The 19,964-nt window shown below is 37.2% G+C and overlaps 1 protein-coding gene across 2 annotated transcripts in view; it reads right to left on the minus strand.

The window, feature by feature from the left end:
* The window catches only part of WDR64 (WD repeat domain 64), a 169,766-nt gene that overhangs the window by 97,773 nt on the left and 52,029 nt on the right, over nucleotides 1-19,964 (minus strand). For both annotated transcript variants that reach the window (XM_036757403.1, XM_036757404.1), the window contains exons 8-9: nucleotides 18,606-18,740; nucleotides 5,869-5,948 (exon numbers count right to left, since the gene is read on the minus strand). In XM_036757403.1, the coding sequence (XP_036613298.1) occupies nucleotides 5,869-5,948; nucleotides 18,606-18,740 (215 nt within the window). The remainder of the gene's footprint in view (nucleotides 1-5,868; nucleotides 5,949-18,605; nucleotides 18,741-19,964) is intronic.

A 19,964-nucleotide genomic window follows, 5' to 3' on the forward strand; every position in this document is an offset into this window, starting at 1 on the left:
ATCCTGCTCAATTTCCTCCTCAGGGCTTTCTGACAGAGCTCTGAATACTGCTGTTAATAAATCTTCAAAAATATTGGTGGAGATTTTGTCAATTAACAGCCCTTGAGATTAAGTCAGATGCCTCTACCCACATGCACACACTGAGGATGCTAAAGTTCCCGATATTTTATCAAACATATTATTTTTCTAAGATGACTAAAGTGTTTAAGGTGATGAGGCACACAAAAACAAAAACAAAAATCAAGCCAGACCTTCTTTCTTTATTCTGTCTTTTGGGAAGAGAAGCATTCTCTCATTAAAGCATTCACAATGGGTACATAGCATCAATTAAAAAGAGCATTTCTCCCCAAAACATATACAATAGTGGGACTCAAGACTGTTTAACATCAAACACAGGACCTGACACAACCAGACAGTGGCTTTCTAAAAAGACTAATGTATGAACAGGTTTTAAGCAATGGTAGAATGGAAATTTGCCTCTTTTTAGTGGACCTATGTCATCTTAAGGTAGCTTAACAATCCATCCAAGTTATGAGTCTCAATCATTTCCGATATTTTCCCTTCTTCATCTCATAGACTCTCATGTCCTGCTTTCTCTGCTTTTTCTCCTTACGTACACTGTTGTCACCTTTGCCATTGGAAGGTCATAGATTTTTGAGCTGGAAGGAACTTTAGAGATCATCTAATTCAGCATCTTTATTTAATGAGCAGGAAAATTGAAGAGCACACCACTAAGTGACTTGCTCCAGATCACATAGATAATAACTAAGGTAGCTCAGATTTAAACCCATATCTTCTAATGCCAAAGTTACTGTTCTTACCTCTACACCATGCCAAAGAACTGGAAAAGAAACCAAAGTGTGGGTAAGGGCAATGGCAACCCAGAAACAAGTGAGCTATAACCTTCAGATTTCTTGTTTTTGACCAAATCAGTCCCTGGTGGCTGCTGCTCTATTTCCTTCGCAACCCTTCTTTCTCAGTGTTCATTGCACAGTTGTCTTCAAATTGTGGGCCCTGAATACATGCTGTTTAGTGACTACAGTTCCCATTTGTTCGTATAGTCTTCTTTAGCAGACCTCAAGAAAGTTATTCACAGTCTGTGCCACATCCCCTTCCCACATTGCTCTTGCCAGACTTCCTGTTCATATGTCATCCTACCTTTTTCTCCCTATCCTTTTTAGAATTTCAGTGAGTTATGGCTAATTTAAGAAATAAAAAGTCTTCTCCTTTATGTACAGAGCTCTGACTGAATACTGAATACTAGGTCATAAAATCTATCCCAATATTTTCCAAAGACTATTTTAGCCTATCACCATATGAAAAGAAGGTTCATGAAATAATCATAGAATCTTAGAACTGAAAGGTACCTTAGAGATCATTTCATCCAAACTTCTCTTAGAATATATGTAACCCATGTTCCTGAACCAAAGCCTTGGATTTACACAACCCAGATACAATTTTGAAGGCTTCTCACTCACTAGTCATATTTCTTTGTCTCATACGTCACCTAGGATATTCCCTGGGAATATAAGAATATAGCTTATATCTACATCTCTTACAGAGTAAGCCAAATGGCCCTCATTTCCTATCCAAGCACTCAGGTTAACAATATATCAAATACATCACAGGTTTTATTTCACCTGTCAGAAAAAGAAATCCTATAAATCCCATAGAGAGTCAAGCCAAATTTTCCTTCTTTGCTGAGTTTCCATTTTTCTTAAAGATCTTGACAATCTTATGATATTACCTGAGGGCTGGAAATTTCAAAGGGAACAGCATTTGCATTTGAGAGTTGACCTCTCACCCTCCAGTAAGGCCCACCTACTCCATATTCCAGCCTACCTTCTGTTTTTCTTTTTGAATGGCCCATGATCTACAAATCTTTTTTGCATTTTAAAGTAATTTTTAATAAAAAAATTAATTAAAAATATTTTTTAAAAATGTAAAACCAGTCTTAGCTCACATGCCATGCAATAAGAGGCAGTAGACTGCATTTGACATCCAGGCTATGTTTGCAAAGTGTACGCTAGACTTATAGGACTTAACCTTGTAGTTGGGACCACCCTCAAAAACCAAAAGCATTTGCTATCCTAGAGGGTTAATTCTCTTACCCCCAGACCTATTTAGTCTCTCTAATTTTCACTTTTAATGATGAGCAAGCGCACTGTAGCTCTCTCTCTCACTGCTCCTCTGTTCCAGCTCCAGTTTGGTCCCAGAACACCTCCACTTGGCCCAAGAACTCCCCCTTCTTTTTCTAGGTGGCCTGATTCAGGGACTCAGCACTGTCCAGGGTTTTCTTTTCTTTGCCCAGGAAAGGCCACTGGTCCTCAACTCCCTCCATCTGTCCAGCAATTCCTCCATAGTTCTACTACTGCCTCTGGTGTGGCCATCTCTGTAGTAGTTTGGTTTCTCCTCTCCTAGGGCTATGTGGTTATCTGAAAGGTTCTGCAAATACACGGGTTTCCTTTCCAGGAAAAAAAAGTCAGTCTCTGTAAAACCTTCTCCTACCTGAGCCCTCGTTCTTTCATCTATTTTATCTTTGTGTCTGTTTTATTTTCCCCTTTAAAGACTAACTCCAAGGGTTTAACAAAGTATGACAAGCCATATCTCACTCAATCATCTTCAATACTGTGTCAATAAAACTGGTTAATATTAGTATCTAGGCCAAGAGTATTTGTTCAAACTCTAATAAGGAGGTATTATCAGTTTGGAGATATCTTTACTTTCTATAGGGAGACATCTCCAATTCTAGAACAAGACAGTTCCTTTAACCTTGTTAACCCTGACCAGGTTCCTTCTGGTCACACTGTGGCATGTGGAAACTGAAGCCCAGAGGAGCTAAGTAGATACCAACATCACACAACTAGTTATAGGTATAACTTGGACTAGAACCCATTCTTCCAACTCTCTAGCCAATTCTCTTTCTACTCACCATGCTTTGTTTTCCTTTTTTAATACAGCTCAATTCCATAATGTAATTTCAATGAAATTCGATTAAAGATTCAAAATTGCAATCTGATCACCAAATCCACAGAGGTGCAGTTTTTATCTAAAAACCTTCCCAAATATGTTTCAGAGGAATTGTTTTCTATCTGTGCCACCCCCATCAGGCATTTGTGAAGCTGATTTTTTTGAACCCAAGTGATAAACTGACATCATTTCTGTTTGTATTATTTTTTAGGTCAAGGCTCTCTGATCTCATATTTAGAAGGACCCTGTATTCTTCTAAACTTTGTGTCATTTGCAAATATGAGAAGTATGCTATATTTGCCTCCATAGAAGCTATCAATAAAAATGTTTAATGGCCCAGAATCAAGGAAGAGCAGATGCCTGGATTGCTCTGCTAGACACTTCCCTCCAACTTCCCATTGACCCATTAGATTCTTTGAACCTAATCTTTCAGTTACAAATTCACCCAACTCTACTATTGCTTAGCCCACATCTTTCCATTTTATCCATGAGAATGGCATGACAGATTTTATCAAATGTCTAAGAATTTAAAAATCCACAGGATTACAGATAACCTATTAACATAGTTACCCTGGCCAAAAAAGGAAATCAGGTTAGACCAGCAAGATCTGTTTTTCAAGCCTTTTAGAGGCTTTTAGTAATCACTGATTTCCATTTAAGTGTTCAAAACCATTTTCCTATGTTCCAGAATATTGTCAGACATGGAAGTCAAGCTCACCTGTTTGCCATTTCCAGATTCTGCCCTTTTACCTTTTATGAAAATTTTCCCTTGCTTGTCCTATAGTACCTCTCTTTTTTAAAATCTTTCAAGTTCCTTTCCTTAAGGACAGACACTTATTTTTGTCTTTGTGTCCCCAGAACCAAGTGGTCCTCTTCGAGAATGAAGGATGAATAACAACAACATAGTGCCTTGCTTAGAGTAGGCATCTAAGAAATGTTTATTGATTGAAAATCACCAATAGTAACTTAGCAATATCTCTGAGTTCTTTCAGTTCCCTAAGATCTAGTTCATTCAAAGTTGTTCACTTGAACTCATTGAGGGTTAACTACATGATACAGGACCTTGCTTATCTTGGGTAGCAACTCACTGTAACTATATTATTTCTCTCTTTTTCAGTCCAAAGTTCATGCAAGAGAACTCAGAAGCAATGTGGGAACTGAGCAGCCCTCTCCAAATCCATACTTCAAAATCCGATTCCCTCTAGACTTGTATGCCTACCTGGCAACGAGATGACTAATTCATGGTCCAGTTAAAACTGAAAATAACAATAAAAGCTAGGATTTTTCAACTATTCTTCTTGACCATCCATAAAATAATACTTCTTCCTAATTTCTCAATAATAGACAATGTCACCCTTCCCAGTGCCCCAAAGGAAACTGATTTCATTTTTCAAAAAATCTCTTGATTAATTTTTTTTCCCACTTACTCTTTGGAGTCCTTATCACCAAGCCATCTGGGACTTTACTTATACTTATTGTATTTCTCAATCCATATAGCATGTCTTCATTAGTTCAGTATTTTTTTTTGTTTGCTCATATCTCTAATATAAGCTTCTGAATTGGGCCTTTGTGCAAAGAGCAGATTCTGTCCCTTCCCATATTCTTTAATGGGGTAGGTAAGGCCTGCAGTATATAAACTGCTACAGTTCCAGATGGAGTAGCTGGGGCTAGATTCTATCCTCTACACTCTCTCCTAGTATCACAATCCTATTAGATTGTGAACTTCCTGAGGATAGAGTCTGTCCTTTGCTTCTTTTTTTATTTTACCCCCAGTGCATGGTACCTGCACATTGTAGGAACTTACTAAATGTTTATTGACTGACCAGTAACACTGTGTGTGTGTATGTGTGTGTGTGTGCTTAGAATGGGTCCCCTCAATCTCATTCTCTTTATATAATCCCCAACAGCAAACTGTTTCTATTTCCTGCTTTGGCTGTGACAGGCTCCAGTTGGATGTAGATCCCAGTGGCATCTGGCTTCTTGCAAAGCCCTTTGTCCTGTAGATCTAGACATTGAGCTCTCGTGTTATGGTTCAAAATGCTCTGAGGTGTGCCAAACTCTGACCCCCTACATAGTAACTTATAAAAACTGACAGTGTCCCCCAACGATGCTCCAACAGGCTGAGCTAAAATCCCATTGATTTCAGGTATTGAGCCCTGATAGGCAATACCTGAAATCAATGGGATCTTGGCTTGGCCTGTTGGAGCAATCATCTACAATGCATTCCCCTCTGAGGGGAACTGAGGAAACTGAGTCTTAGAGAGGTTAAGTGACTTATCCAAAGTCACACAATTTCTAAATGTCAGAGCTAGAATTTGGACCCATATTCTCTGACTCCTAATCAAATCCTCTTTCTGCTCTACTACACTGTATTCCTAAGATAAGTCATTCTGTGTTCAAAGTGAGGCAGTATGGTGTGGTTATATAAAGAAAACTGGGCCACAAATTCAAAGACACAGTTCCAAGTGTGGCCTTGGCCACTGTATAGCTTTGTGACTTTGCCCAAGTTACTTTGTCCAGTTTCCTCATCTGTAAAGTAAAAGTTGGACTAATTAATTGATTTTTGGGGTCCATTTCAGATAGAGATATACTGCAAAATGTTTAACAACCAACTCACCAAAAATATATGCATAACAAACTTTTCATTTTAATCTACATTATTAACGCTTTTTCATCACTTTCTTAAGTCTACACAATCAACAAAACAATAAATCAAACCTTGGTTTGTAGTGTTTGCCCATATCTGGGTATATATGCTTGCACTGAAAATTCAACAACCATCTTGTGAGCCAGTACAAGTGGTATGCTAAAGTTTTAGTTAAAAAATTCTATGAAAGATGAAACAAGAACTCCCCTCTCTACAAACAGCAAAAAAGTGTCTGTGCATTGTATACTTACCCCCAGTAACAATGGTATTTGCTTTTATACAGTAAACAAAAGTGTTTGCTCCTCTTGGCATAGAAAATTCTCTAACTGGCCTGCAAAACATGGGAATAGGTATAAAATGTTATTATATATATTTCTTCAAGGAGACATTGCCCAATTTAAAAATAGGTTGTGCTCCATAATAGAATGTATCTGTTGGTTCTTTGGGACTCAGATGTCATTCTTCCAGAAGAACAAAGTTATAGTGGTTAGGTAGTATAATCTGGCCCTCAGAAATCTATTTATTCCATAATGTAGTTAAAGTACAGTAACTGGTTGAGAAAAAAATATAATGCTAGGTGAAATGAAATATCATTAGAGGGTACAGTTAGGTCCATGGGAATAGTATTATTAATGCTATGGTAAACAGATTGATGCTTAGGAGAGTTAACATTGCTAGAGCTAAAGTATTCCTAGCTCGGATTGTTACTAACCATTCAATTTCTATCTTGGGCCATCAGCAGAATGTTAAATGGGCTTTGGTAACATTCTGGAAGGGTTTGATTATAGTGAATTAATCACATTATCATTATTATGTTGGTTGGTGCAACATTGTTTTATTATTACTATTTTTTTTTTGCAAGGCAATCGGGGTTAAATGACTTACCCAGGGTCACATAGTTAGGCAATGTCAAGTGTCTGAGGCTGGATTTGAACTTGGGTCTTCCTGACTCCAGGGCCAGTACTCTATCTACTGTACCACCTAACTGCCCCTAGAGTAAGATTATTGAGGGTAAGCCTATTGTTTTTAATTGTTTCCAATTGTTTTTATGGGAAAAGAGACCCCATTAGATTCTGGGAATGTACTACATTTCAGCCAACTGAAACTTCAGTTCTTAGAACTTTTAGCCTCTTCCCTTCTTCTTCCCAGTTTCCTCCTCCCACCACTGTGTTGGTGAGTAGATTATTTTTTCCTTCACTTCTTTGTCTTTGGATGTGACACATATGTTAAAGAAGAAAATTAAAGTTTGCTTAAACAAACTTGTGTTCTTACTAATAGGGTACATACTAATGGAAAGGCTTTTATCCACATGTCCTTCACCAAAAACAGTGGGCTAAACTCAGCATTACTTCCCTTCTTTAATTTTTTTTTCAATTGTCATTACTATTATTTAATGGTAAGGAAGAAACATTAGATCTATAAAAAGATGACTTTGACACTAAGATTTTCTGTTATGGGAAACATTGCTAGATAATTATGCATCAGGTAAGTTGTAAAGATGACTCCTGTTTTAGGTGGAACATTGGATTGTATGGACTACACCCTTGAGAATGAGCCAGTATGGAATTTCTTAGTCCTTCAATTCCAGCCCCAGCCACATAAGCACTAATTCCTGCTCTCTCAGTGGATGTGCATTGGTGGTGACAGGAGGGAAATGTGTAACTGTAAATATAAATGTGAATATAGTCCCTTCCTTGGCTACTTCCTTCAATCATACAGGGCATGGCTGGGTAGACTCCAGAGGGAACTCTAGTAGGAGGAGTAGAGAGATGAGAATCATGGCATTCTGAAGTCACCAAAGTCTAATGGAATGGAACAGTAGGGAGGAGACCTGAAGTCTAATAAATCTTGGTGTCACCATTGACTACTTATGTGACCTTAGTAAGTCACTTAACCTCGTAGGGTATTAGTTTCCTTATCTGTAAAATAAAGCTGTTAGACCGTATGACCTTTTTAAGGTCCCTTCCAACACTAACATTTTAAGATTCTTGTGGGAGTGCTACTGAAAGGGGTCAGGGTGGCAGCTCCTCAGAAAATAGGGAGAAATTTCAGGGAAAGACATTACAGTGGCAGGGGCTAATGATTCCAGGTGGCAGTGATGCCAAGAAAAGGAAGTAAATGGAAGTGCTTCAAAAAATAAAAGTGGGTTTCTTCTAGTATAAAGGCATCATAGTGATGAGTACTGGACTTGGCATGGGGAAGAAACAGAATTCTACCTCAGATGTGTGTGTGTGTGTGTGTGTGTGTGTGTGTGTGTGTGTGTGTGTTGGGGTGGGAGGGAATGTGTAGCACTTTACTAAGCCTGAGAGAAGGAACTCAGTATCCAGCTGGGGCCATTTCTACCCCCCAAAAGTTACTTGGTGAACTATGAAATTGCCTAGCAGGGGAGGAGACTGAAATGGGAAACCACCATCAGAGAGGAGGGAGTCAGAAAATGAGCAACAGGGAAAATAAAGGAGAAAAAAGACTAAAATTACTAAAGATCTCAGGAAAAATAAAACTCAAAGACCCTGAATATAAGCAGGTAAATCAACAGGGAAAACAGTAACAGCAGAAGAAAATCTGGCCTCCAGATCTATTAAATTAATTCAGGTATCTATAAATAAATACTGCAAAATAAAGAAAATGATCCAATACTTGATTAAACAGAGGACCCTGTGGAATTCAAGGAGGACATAGAAATGTAACATGCTGTCCTTGAGTGATTTGAAAAGAAATGAAATTATGAGAGCAGAGTTTCTGATTTGAGCAGCAAAAATAATTGACAGAATAGAAAAACTTCAATCTGTGATGGCAAGTTTCACCAGAGAATCAAAAGAAAGAGCAGTTGATTTGGAATGCAAATACAAAAAAGTAGAGGAAAATCTAAAATAAGAGAAGTAAAAAAACAATAACATTAAAAGAAGATGTGCTCTTTATCCAGGCAAAACTTGCTGATCTTGGAAAAAGGATGTATAGAGACAATTTAAGGATTACAGGTCTCTCAGAAGAATACAAGTCAAAAAGCTTAAACACCATAATGCAAGAATTAAGATAAGAAAACTGCCCAGAACTTCTGAACCCAAAAAATTAAATGCCAATGGAAAGAATTCATAGATCTCAAAAAACAAACAAACAAAAAAAACCTCTCCAAGGCTGTAAACTCCAAGCCACATGGTGATTACATTTAAAAATTCAGAAACAAGTTCTGCAAGGAAACAGGAAAAAGAACTTTAAATACGAAAGAAAGTAAATAAAGATAACAAAAGACTATTCTGTACCCACAAGAAAGTACAGTGGGGTGTGGAATAATGTATTTGGAAAAGCAATGGAGCTTAGGATGAAGCCCAGGTAATCTACCCTGAAAAACCAAATGCTGAGAAATTATAATGAGCTAGGGATGACCCTAAAGAAGAGGTATGAGATGACATCAAGTCCTCTACCTCCATTCCTGGCCTGAGTTAAGAATGGGTACCATAGTTGTGGGATGTTGTGTATAACATTTTTAGAATATTGCTTAATTTTGCACAATTTTTTTCTTTCTTCCTTTTGATTATAAGGGATAGTTTTCTGAGAGAAGGTGGGGAAATGAATAACTGGAAATATCTTTTGTTTTTACATTATCAAAAAGTTGGTTGGACTTAGGTTTGCACTACCTTGAATCTCACGATAAGAAATACAAATGTCATTCAGCACTTGGTGCAGTGTCAAGCACAGAGTAGGGTACTTAATAAATGCTTATTGACTGACTGACAGGCTTATTGACTTATTTACTAAGCAGTGTGACAGTCAAATTGTGAATTAATGAAGAATTTTGAGAAGTCAAAGAGAATAGAAGATTGAGAAATGGCCTGAAGAGATCTTTGGTAACTTTGGAGGGAACAGATCTCCTAGTACTTAATATGGTGCTCTACACATCATATGTTCTTAATAATTTTTATTTAAAAATGAATGGAATTGAAAGTAACTGATGATGAGTCTGGCAGTGGAATCTAAATTGGTTTGGAGGGGAAATGGGATGGAGATGGGGCAGGTGCTTAGGATTCTTTGGCAATTTAGCTAAGAGGTAGCAAGTAAATTGAACCTAGGCCATTAGAGTCCAGTGAATGAGGTAAATTAATGCTTCTTGTCCCCAGGTGAGATTTCCATCTGTTTCCCACATTTGTGCCCAGATTGTAGGGTAGGAGGGATACAAGAGAATGTAAAAGCATGATACCCAAACCAACCAAAGAAGGTTTGTAATAGTTCCATCTCTTTTCATCTAATATATATTTCATCTAATCCTTTCTAGTTAGTAATGCTTATATTTAACCAATACCCAGAGGCCTACTCCTTGGGATCTGGCCAGATCTGCAAGGGTTAGACATGAAAGTAGTCCAATAGGCAACAAGCCTGCAACTGCTGTATGCTGCTTAATTTATTGCAGATGTTCATTTTCTTGCTGGTTGTTTTTACAACTACAATTGTAAAATACAATACAAAATGGTAATTATAACAGAGATAATTTCTAAAATGGTAATTTTAAAAAAGATCCCCCCCTTTCTTTTAGGAGATAGGTTGACTTAATTTTAACATCTGGCTAATTATGTATTTGTATAACTGCAATTTTATCTGGCTCAATTTAAAGCTCATTATAGTGAAGTAACAATTAAAATTATGTTGTATCTAGGGATGAAATGACCTTGCTTTTCTAAATATGCATATCAAATTGTGGTGTGTGCGGGGTTTTTTTTTGGGGGGGGGTTGGTGGAATAAAACCTCACTCTACATGTGAGGATGCCTTTCACTAGCTAGGTTACAGAAAGACCTGCTAGTAGAGGAAATGCAAATGGAGAAGTAGGTGAGTCAAATATTTAGAGTCTAGGCTGAATGGTGAGATTCCTTAGCCCTCTATCAGCTTGTAGATTCTCAACCATTGACCAAGTACATCTTTGCCCAGATTTCAAGTGGTACAAAACAAAATCCAATAAACTAAAATTCAATAAACCAAAAAATAGAGGTAAACTTCTAACAAGGCCAAGAGCAATACCCAATTTAAGAAAATTCAAAGCATTGTGCGTAAAATAAAGGTCCATTGACTGAGTGGTTTGGAGACCAAAATCATTTTGTGTTCCTAGAAATACTAGAGACCAGAGATTTAATGAAAGCAGGGGTGGAAATGGTTAAAGCAGCTTCCTTCATTCTAGATCTCGTTCGTTATTCATTGCCCTCTGTGCTTTTCTCCCATAAGGAAAAGTCACACAGTTAAACTTCAACTAGGTAAATAACTGCTTTTTATTCAAATGGATATAATTTTTTTTAACATCAGAGGATTTAATTCAAGTATGTACACTATAAGAGGGCAATGTCTTATAGAGCTTTTGAAACTTCTGATAATGTTCTATAAACAACTTTTATTGAATCCACAAAAACTTCAAAGAGGTAGGGAGTGCCTATGATTCCTGAGTTAGTTTCTTCTGACCCCTTTGCTCTGAGGCATTCTTTTTTTTTTTTCTAGAAATGCTTGGATGATATACACATATGGATGTATAGTGTATATATGCAGATATATGCTATGAAAACTATATATGCATATATAATGCACACACACACACACACACACACACACACACATATATACACATACATTTATATGTACATTTTGTTGTAGTTGAATTGTTTTCAGTCGTGTCCTACTCTTTGTGACCCAATTTGGGGTATTCCTGGCAAAGATACTGGAGTGGTTTGCTGTTTCCTTCTCCAGCTTATTTTACAGATAAGGAAACTGAGGCAGAGAGTTAAATGACTTGCCCAGGGTCACATAGCTAGTAAGTATCTGAGGCCAGATTTGAACTCAGAAAGATGAGTCTTTTTGACTCCAGTTCCAGCTCGCTCTCTCTCTCTCTCTCTCTCTCTCTCTCTTTCCAATGAGCGAAATCTAAGACATAACTCCTAATTAGAATGGAGAAACCAAAGGAAAAACTACACTTGGGGACCAGCTCATTGGCTTGATGGTGATTACAGTCTAGGACTTCCAGATTATATGACACTATGTGGATAAAGTGCTGGAGGGAATTATGAGATCATCTATGTGACTGTGGTATGTAGAGGCAGAAAGAAATTTTTCTTCTCTAGATATTACCAACTTAGAAACTGCCCTCTACTTAATCTAAAACATACAGGTATGTATCCTTCCTTATCCTTGTACTTTAAAAACCTTTAATTCACTGCCCTTGTTACCAGCACATATAATAGACCACTCATATTTTAGACAATAATATAATTCTGCAAAAAAGGCTGGAATATAGCTTAATCTACCTGCAAGGCCAAGGCTAATAAAAGTTAGCCATTACTCCTAAGGGGAAACAAAAACCTTCAGTATCTCAAAGCGGGGACTGCTTTATTAAATATATCTCCCTGCAGCCATATTTGTATCTATGTTTTCTATGTTCTTTTAACAAATTTCTACCAGACTGCTAGGAGCAGTAGCCTTACAACCATAATAGATGCTATTAGCCTGAGAGGAAAGAAAAGATAAGTAGCTCAGGTCTTAAATTCCATGATAAGGAATTTATACTTTATTCAGGAAGCAATGGAACTTATCAGAAGTAAAGCCAAGTTACCAGAGTCAGGTCCAGCAGTGTACTGGCATAAACAGGAAGGACTTCAAGGATGCAAGGAAGCTTATAAGATATTAATAGAAATCAGGCATTTTAAGGCATTACTACATGAGTGTTGGAGGCCTCTTAAGATGCATCACCAAAATAAAGCTACATGTATAAACACAAAGGGGTCAAATTAAAAAGAGGCTATTTAAAATGATTTATAGAGAAATTTTGAATTTCAAGTATTTTAGCATCATTGCACATTGAGCTTTTCCTTAGTGATAACTTGGGAGAATGGAAGTATTAGATTGTTGTTGTCCATCCTTTGTTCTCAAAGAAGACTAATGACATCACAAGGGTGATGTCTTGATTTGCACATGAATTGAGCAGAGCTATTCAAAATCATCAGCCTCACTCCTCCAGAGTCATCAAGTCCAGTGGCATGACAAAGGTCAAGATGACTGGGGATGGCTCAGGATACAGTGGGTGACCTTGGCCTTTCTAAATTTCCCAGGTCTCAGTTTGTCTGAGGCCATGACCATTCAATGAGTAAGGGCTTATAAAAACCTGTCTTTTCAGAACCGTACATCAAGAAATCAGGACTTAAAATCAGAACAAAAGGGGTAGGGGGAGGAGGGCAAGGAGTTCCACTTTGGATATACTGAGTTTAAGATGTCTACTGGACATTCAGTTCACAATGTCTTGAAAGGCAATTAGAGGTGTGAAATTAGAGGTCAGCAGAAAGGTTAGGGCAGGATAGGAAGATCTGAGAATCGAGTTGGCAATTAAATCTTTGGGAGCTGATGAGATCATCTAATGAAGTAGCATAGAAGGAGAAGAGAAGATGTTGGATACCTATGTTAGCGGGTATAATCTGGATGAGAACCCAGCAAAGAAGACTGAGAAAACTGGTCTGAGAAGTAGGAGGAAAACTAGGGTAGAGTGGTATCCTGAAAACCTAGAGAGAAGAATTCAAGGAGAGAGTGATCAATAGTGTCAAAGGCTACAGAGAAGTCAGAGTATGGAAGACTGAGAAATGGCCTCAAGAGATCATTGGTAACTTTGGAGTGAACAGATCTCTCCATTTTAATTCCCTCCTCACTTCAGCCTATCTCCTCCACTCAGCTTCCAAAGTGCTTTTCCTAAAACCCAGGCCTAACCATGTTTCCTCTCCCTACCCAACCATGTTCCCTAAACTCCAGTAACCAGATCCCTATTATTTCCTGGATCAAGTATCCTTTGGTTGGGTTTTTAAGCCTTTCACCACCAGGCCTTACCTTTCCATCCTTTTTGGACTTTGTTCCCTTCTGTATAGTCTTGTAGTCAGCTACATTGGCTTTCTTGCTGTTCTACACACATAGTGCTCCATCTCTTGACCACTCTGTGTCTTTTCACTGGCTAACCTCCATGTCTGGCATGCTTTTCCTCCTTAGTTCTGGCTCTTGACTTCCCTAGCTTCTTTCAGTAATCAACTTAGATCTTATGTTCTATGGGAACTCTCCTACCCCCATACACACTCAGTTCTTTTCCCTCTGAGATTAACTCCCATTCACCTTGTATATTTTATTTGGAATGTAATTAGTTTTTTGTGTATTGTTCCCCCTATTAGAAGGTGAGATTCTTAAAGGCAGAATCTGCTTTTTTACCTTTCTCTATATCTTGAGTGCTTAGCACAGTGCCTGATCCATAGTAAGAGCTTAATTAAATTCTGGTCAGATTCATGGAGATGATTTGAGAAGGGTGATTTATTAATGAGTTAGTATAAGTTTCTGACAATGATGTCTCCCTCTGCTTTGACCTCCTAGAACATTTACTATATATGCCACTCATTTGTCACTTACTGAAATCTACCTTGAATTGTTTGTTAGTTATATTTAACCATTTAAAAATTATCTTTTTTATATTATGAACTGAACACCAAATAAAATTGAGCATTTTCTTGCCCAAAGAACAGAAAAGAGGATAGCCATTTGGAGCTGGGAATCTACACCATTCTCCCTCCAAGTATACAACAAATTCAATGTTATTTTCAAAGCTGTCCTATTGATCTGTGTTTCCTACCAATCTTTCTATTATCTTCTGTGCTTTTAGTTCAGATTTAAATGATGTAAACTCTCTCCATTCCTCCTCCTCCTTCCATATCTGTAGTCTTCTTGCATATTTACATTATATGAAGTAGTAAGTTTCACTTCATCCTCTTTACTTCCTCGGTGTATTCTTTTTCCTTCCTTTTTCTTTATTCTCTTAAGGTCAACCAAACGTTCCCAGACCCTTTCAATTATTTAACTACCTCTACTATCTTTGATGACATTAGGGATCTTAGGGGATAGTTTTTTCTTAACCCCCTATTAAAATGTAAACAATTCATGCTTTTATAGTAACTTCCAATTTCACAAACACAATTACCTTTTTATGTTTCTATTGACTCTTGCAATTACTTTACAGCATTTCTGCTCAGCTCAGGTCTTTTCATGAGAAATGCCTGGAATATATTTCATTTAAGTTCCATTCCCTGCCTCTATCTATTAGGATTATACACAGTTTTTCCAGGTAAGTTCTTCTAATTTTTAGTGTTTATCTTTTCCCTTTTGGAATATTATTTTCCAGACTCTCTTCTTTTTTTAAATGGTAGCTGTCAAGTCTTGTGTGATCTTCAGTATGGCCTCCTGGTGTCTTGAACTCTTTCTTTCTGGCTACTTAATGTATTTTTCTTTAAATTTATTTTTTTCTTCTACATAGGAAGCTGTGGATTTTAGCTATAATGCTGTAATGTTAATTCAATGGGAAGATCTTTCCCATCTATTAATAGGCCTACGTGACCTGCTTTGAACCTGAGTCACATGAAAGCCTGAGTCACATGGAACCTGTGATGGGAGGAGCTTACTGAACAGGTGGAGCAGGAAGGGGTGGAGCAGGAAGTGTGTGTGAGGCAGAGCTGGAAGAGACAGAGAGACAGAGCAGCTAGCCTGAGTGAGAGAGAGAGTGATTTTGCCTAAGGGAGATTATTTGTGGGGAAGCCTAATAGAGGGAAGGCTTGAGGATGGTGGTGCTCCCTGCATTGGTAATATGTATAAATTCCTTTGTCAGTACGATGCAGTCGGCTTTCTTGCATTTGAATAAATGTCTTGATTTCGTCTTTGAGCAAGAGGGTCTGTTATATTTTGTGATTCAAACCTGGAAATACACTGGCATATTCATAGCAGCCACTGTGGGTATTGCATTGGCAATATAAATGCTATCAGTTTTTATGTTGGGATTTCTTTCTGTACTTAACTAAGGGACTCTAAGAACAGGGTTTTTTTTTTTTCTAATGAGAAATTTCCATGATTTCTCAAAATATGATATCCAGGTTTTGTGGGTTTGTTTGGTTTGTTGGTTGATTTCAGTCATGAGGAAAATTCAAAAACTGAAAAAGTCAAAGAAAATTTAAGGTATCTCCTATAAAAAATAATTGACCTACAAAACAGAACAAGGAAAGAAGGTCCAAGAATACTCTATTTGGTCCATTCTAAGTTTCAAGGAATTTTTACTTAGATATGGTTTTGTACCTTCTTTCAAAATGTTTCCTCTAGAGCTCTCATTTCATTTACGATACTTTTAAACTCTTGTTTCATTTCCACCCAAGAATTCTAGCTTGACCTGGTCAAAGCTGTGTATTTGTTTGAGGCTTTGCTTGTGGATGTGGTCAAGCTATTATCTTCTTCTGGGTTTGAGACTTGGAAATCCCTGAATCAACATTTCTTTATCATCTGTCTTTGGTTTTACCATTTCTCCTCAGCCTTACTTCCTGAATTGATGCTTTGTGTTAGGGTCAGGCTCTGCATACTTTTAAAGGGAATGGCATAGCCTTGTTGGTCCTGATTTGTATTTTTGCAGGTCTTCCTGCTGCTTCCTATGAATATGGAGCATTTGCTCTTCAAAGACTTTATGGGCAACAGAGGCCAGTAAACAGAAGACTTTTAACATCATATGTGGTTATTTATACTTTTATGTGCATGCAAAAGTAGGGATTATTTCATTCCTTTTCTGTGTCTCTAGAGTTTAGCTCAGTGCCTAGCACATGGTAAAGGCTTAATAAATGCTTGTTGATTGATTGCTGTGTCTTCATTGCACAGTTACATTATAAGTCCCTTGAGAGAAGGGAATATTTTATTTCTTTCTCTGAGTGGCAAAGAATCTAGTATAAAGCCTCACACATAGTAGGTACTCAGTAATATTTGGTTGACTGAAGTAGCTCTGACTTGAAAGTTGATGTATGGCCATAAAGAAGGTAGCAATGACTAACCTAGGCATGTGTCCTAGAGAAATTTACCTTGGCAACATTAAGGGCTACCATAATAACAGCATAGCACATTCTTATAATTTTCTTCTTATCTCTCTCTTTATATCTAGATCATGAATCCATTTTGACCTTATCTTGGTAAATGGTGTAAGATATTGGTGTATGCCCAGTTTCTGCCATAATGCTTTCCAGTATTCCCAACAATTTTTACCAAATAATGAATTTTTTATCCCAAAATCTTAAGTCTTTACACTTGTAAAAACAAGGTTATTATATTTATTTGCTGCTGAAAATTGCATGTCTCCTCTGTTCCCCTGATCCACCTTTATATTGCTTAGCTAGTACCAGATAGTTTTGATAATTACTGCATTATAATGTAGTTTAAGATCTGGTACTGCTGAACCTCATTCCTTTACTTTTTTTTTTCCCACAGCAACAATTCCTTATGTGATTGCAGAATACCAAGTACCTACTGTGAGACCACAAAGATATTTGTGTATATTTTCAGAAAGGCTTTTAATGGCTATGAATGCATTATGAATTGTCAGATTTGTGCACAAATCAAATTAGAATGGAAGATGCATCCCTTTCTTAATTGAATGTTTCTGGAATGTTTCCTCTAAAAAGCCAGAGACAGTCACTAAGATTTAATTACATTACTGAAATTAAGTGAAGCTTTGCAATTAGTTATGTCACATAATTGATGTTTGTAGAATCAGACAATCTGATATGTACAAGTGAAATTGTTTTTAATGTGCTGCACAAAGCATTTCCATAAGTTTGGTTATTCATCTCTCGATGTAATATGGTATATATTGGAACAAACAAAAGTTACTTATTCCAAAAAAGAATGTACCTTCCATAAAGAAAATGCACTTATAAAGAAAATGCAAATTGGTCCTAGAGAAAATATTCTATTTCATATTGAATTCCTGTTTCTAATATTAATTTGTTTAAACATAAGTTTAGAACTCAGCTGAATATGGATTATTTATACTGAGTGAAACAAATTATCTTTTGTTTATTCTATTTAATAAGTTTCATTAGGTTCACAGTAAGGCAACATTTGTGTTGACTGCACAAGGCAGAATTTGCTCTTTATCGACTTTTTCTCTTGGTTATGCCTCCCTTTGTGGCCTGATTTAAAAGGTAATCTAATGCTTGATAAATCTTTGATTACTTCATTTTGGGAGGATCATGGGAAAGGGAATAGCATAAGATAATAAATTATAGAATTTCATATCTGAAAGTGATTCTGGCGATGAGAATCTAAACCCTCAATTTTATAGGTGAGGAAATTGAGTCCCAGAGAGGTTGGGTGGCATGCCCATGATCACACAATTGGAGGCAGTTAACATGGCCTCCTGACTCCCAGGCCACTTGTCTTTCCATAACACTATATGGCCTTTTCTATAAAGGAAAAATATCTTGGAGCCAGATTGTAGGTTGAATTTCAGACTAAGAAATTGGAACTTCATTTCATAGGCATTGCGGAATTATTGAAGTTTTCTGTACAGGGCTGTGCCACCTTTAGGCTGTCATATTAAGGAAGATTACTTTAGAACTGGAAAGTGTGAAGAATAGTATAGAACAAAGAGAAACTGTCATTTAATTACAAATTTAGATAAGAAAGCCAATTACATATTATATACAGAAGTATGATGCTAAGGGTTCAGATAATATCCTCATCTTACTAGCAAATCAATTCACTTTCTGATCAGAATGCAAAGTATAAAGATTTCCCAATACAATTTTTCTCTCCCTTCTCCCCCAAATGATATATATGTACACACATACATATACATGTGTATATTTATACATACATACATATATACATAATACATATAACATATTACACATGTGTGTATGTATGATTTTATATAAATGTATATGGGGCAATGCATACTGCAGCCAATCTTGGCACATAAAAATAAACAGACGTGCCAATAAGGGGCCAAGCCCTGTTCAGCTTTGTATGCTTAACTCCAATTTTCTTTTTCTTTTTTTTTTCTTTTCAAATTAACTTTATCTTTAAAATAAAATAGAAGGACTTTGATCTCTATGAAAACTAATTGGAAAGCTCTAAAACTACCACAGGTTTGTCACTTACCAAATGTACACATATGTGTTCAATTTTACTCACATGTTGTCTTCAAGCCTCTTCAAGGATTCCAGAACAAATGAATGGACACTGTCTAAAGAGCAACACCCAAAGCAGTTCAGGGGCTGGATATATTTAATCTTCATGACCCAGTCATTATGTAGTTTCCTTTTAATGCTGGGGATAAAAAAATGAATTTTTGTTGATGGGCAATATAATCATATTGAGTTACTATTCAATGCTTCAGCTTATATTTTAGCTCAGAACCAAATCATAAAACAGAAATGTAATAAATCTTAATCTAATCCAATCTAATCCAGCAAGCATGTATTAAGTGCCTGCTATTTGTAAGGTACTATACTCAGTACTGGAGATACAAAGGCAAAACAAAATGAAATAGCCCCTGCCCTCAGGGTGCTTACACTCTGTTACAACACATAAGGAGATAACAATATACATGGGAACCCTCTAGATTCACAGGAATTAATTTCATCTAACCTGAAGCAGATTTTCTAAAACTGTCAGTTTCTAAAAGTGAAGGGAATAAGCATTTATGTAGTACCTACTGCATATTTGGCATTGTGCCAAGTGCTTTATAAACATCATCTCATTTGATCCTCACAAAAACCCTATGAAGTAGTTGCCATTATCCCCATTTTACAATTGAAAAAACTGAGGCAAACAGAGGTTAAATGACTTACCCAGGGTCTCTTAGCTAGCAAGTGTCTGAGGCAAAATTTGAATTCAGGTGACCTGGCCTAGTTCTCTGTCCATTGTGCACCAGCTGTTTAAAAACTGCCTAAAACTGGCTTTCCTGTTAAGTCACTTACTTCATCCATGATTTGAATTTAAGAATAAGTAAATAGGATCATGGGCATGTATAAAAGAGTTCCTCCAGTGAGACAGAAAGGAAACCTCTAGTTAGGTCCTCGCTATAGAGAGGTAGGAGTTAATGCCAGATAGATTGTCTACAGGAATCTTTTGGCCAGGGGAATGAGGGGTGCCAGAAGAATGAGAGGAAGAAGGGGCAGGGAGGACTGTTGGGAAGCAAAATTACTGGGTTCTGGGCTTGGCCCTTTAGTTGTTGGTGATGGCTGAGGAAAGAAATCTGGGTCATACTGCTAGTGCTGGGGTTCATCTACACTCCTTGTTAAAGATGGCTTGGAATTTCACTGGAGATAGGGTGGGGAGAAAGTGGGGTGGAACTCTAAGAGACTGAGATCAGAACATTAACTACAGCATCAGAACTAAGAGAAAGCATCAGATAAACTCCGGTCTAGTACTAGAATCTTCTCTTATTTACAAATTTTCTGATGTGTCAAGTTAAGCTCTAGGTCATGGGTGGGGAACCTGTGGCCTTGAGGCCGGTCACTGTGCTTTAGTTTGTTATATTTGGATTCA

This window comes from Trichosurus vulpecula, chromosome 4 (assembly GCF_011100635.1).
Source record: "Trichosurus vulpecula isolate mTriVul1 chromosome 4, mTriVul1.pri, whole genome shotgun sequence".
In the NCBI taxonomy this organism is placed as follows: Eukaryota; Metazoa; Chordata; class Mammalia; order Diprotodontia; family Phalangeridae; genus Trichosurus; species Trichosurus vulpecula.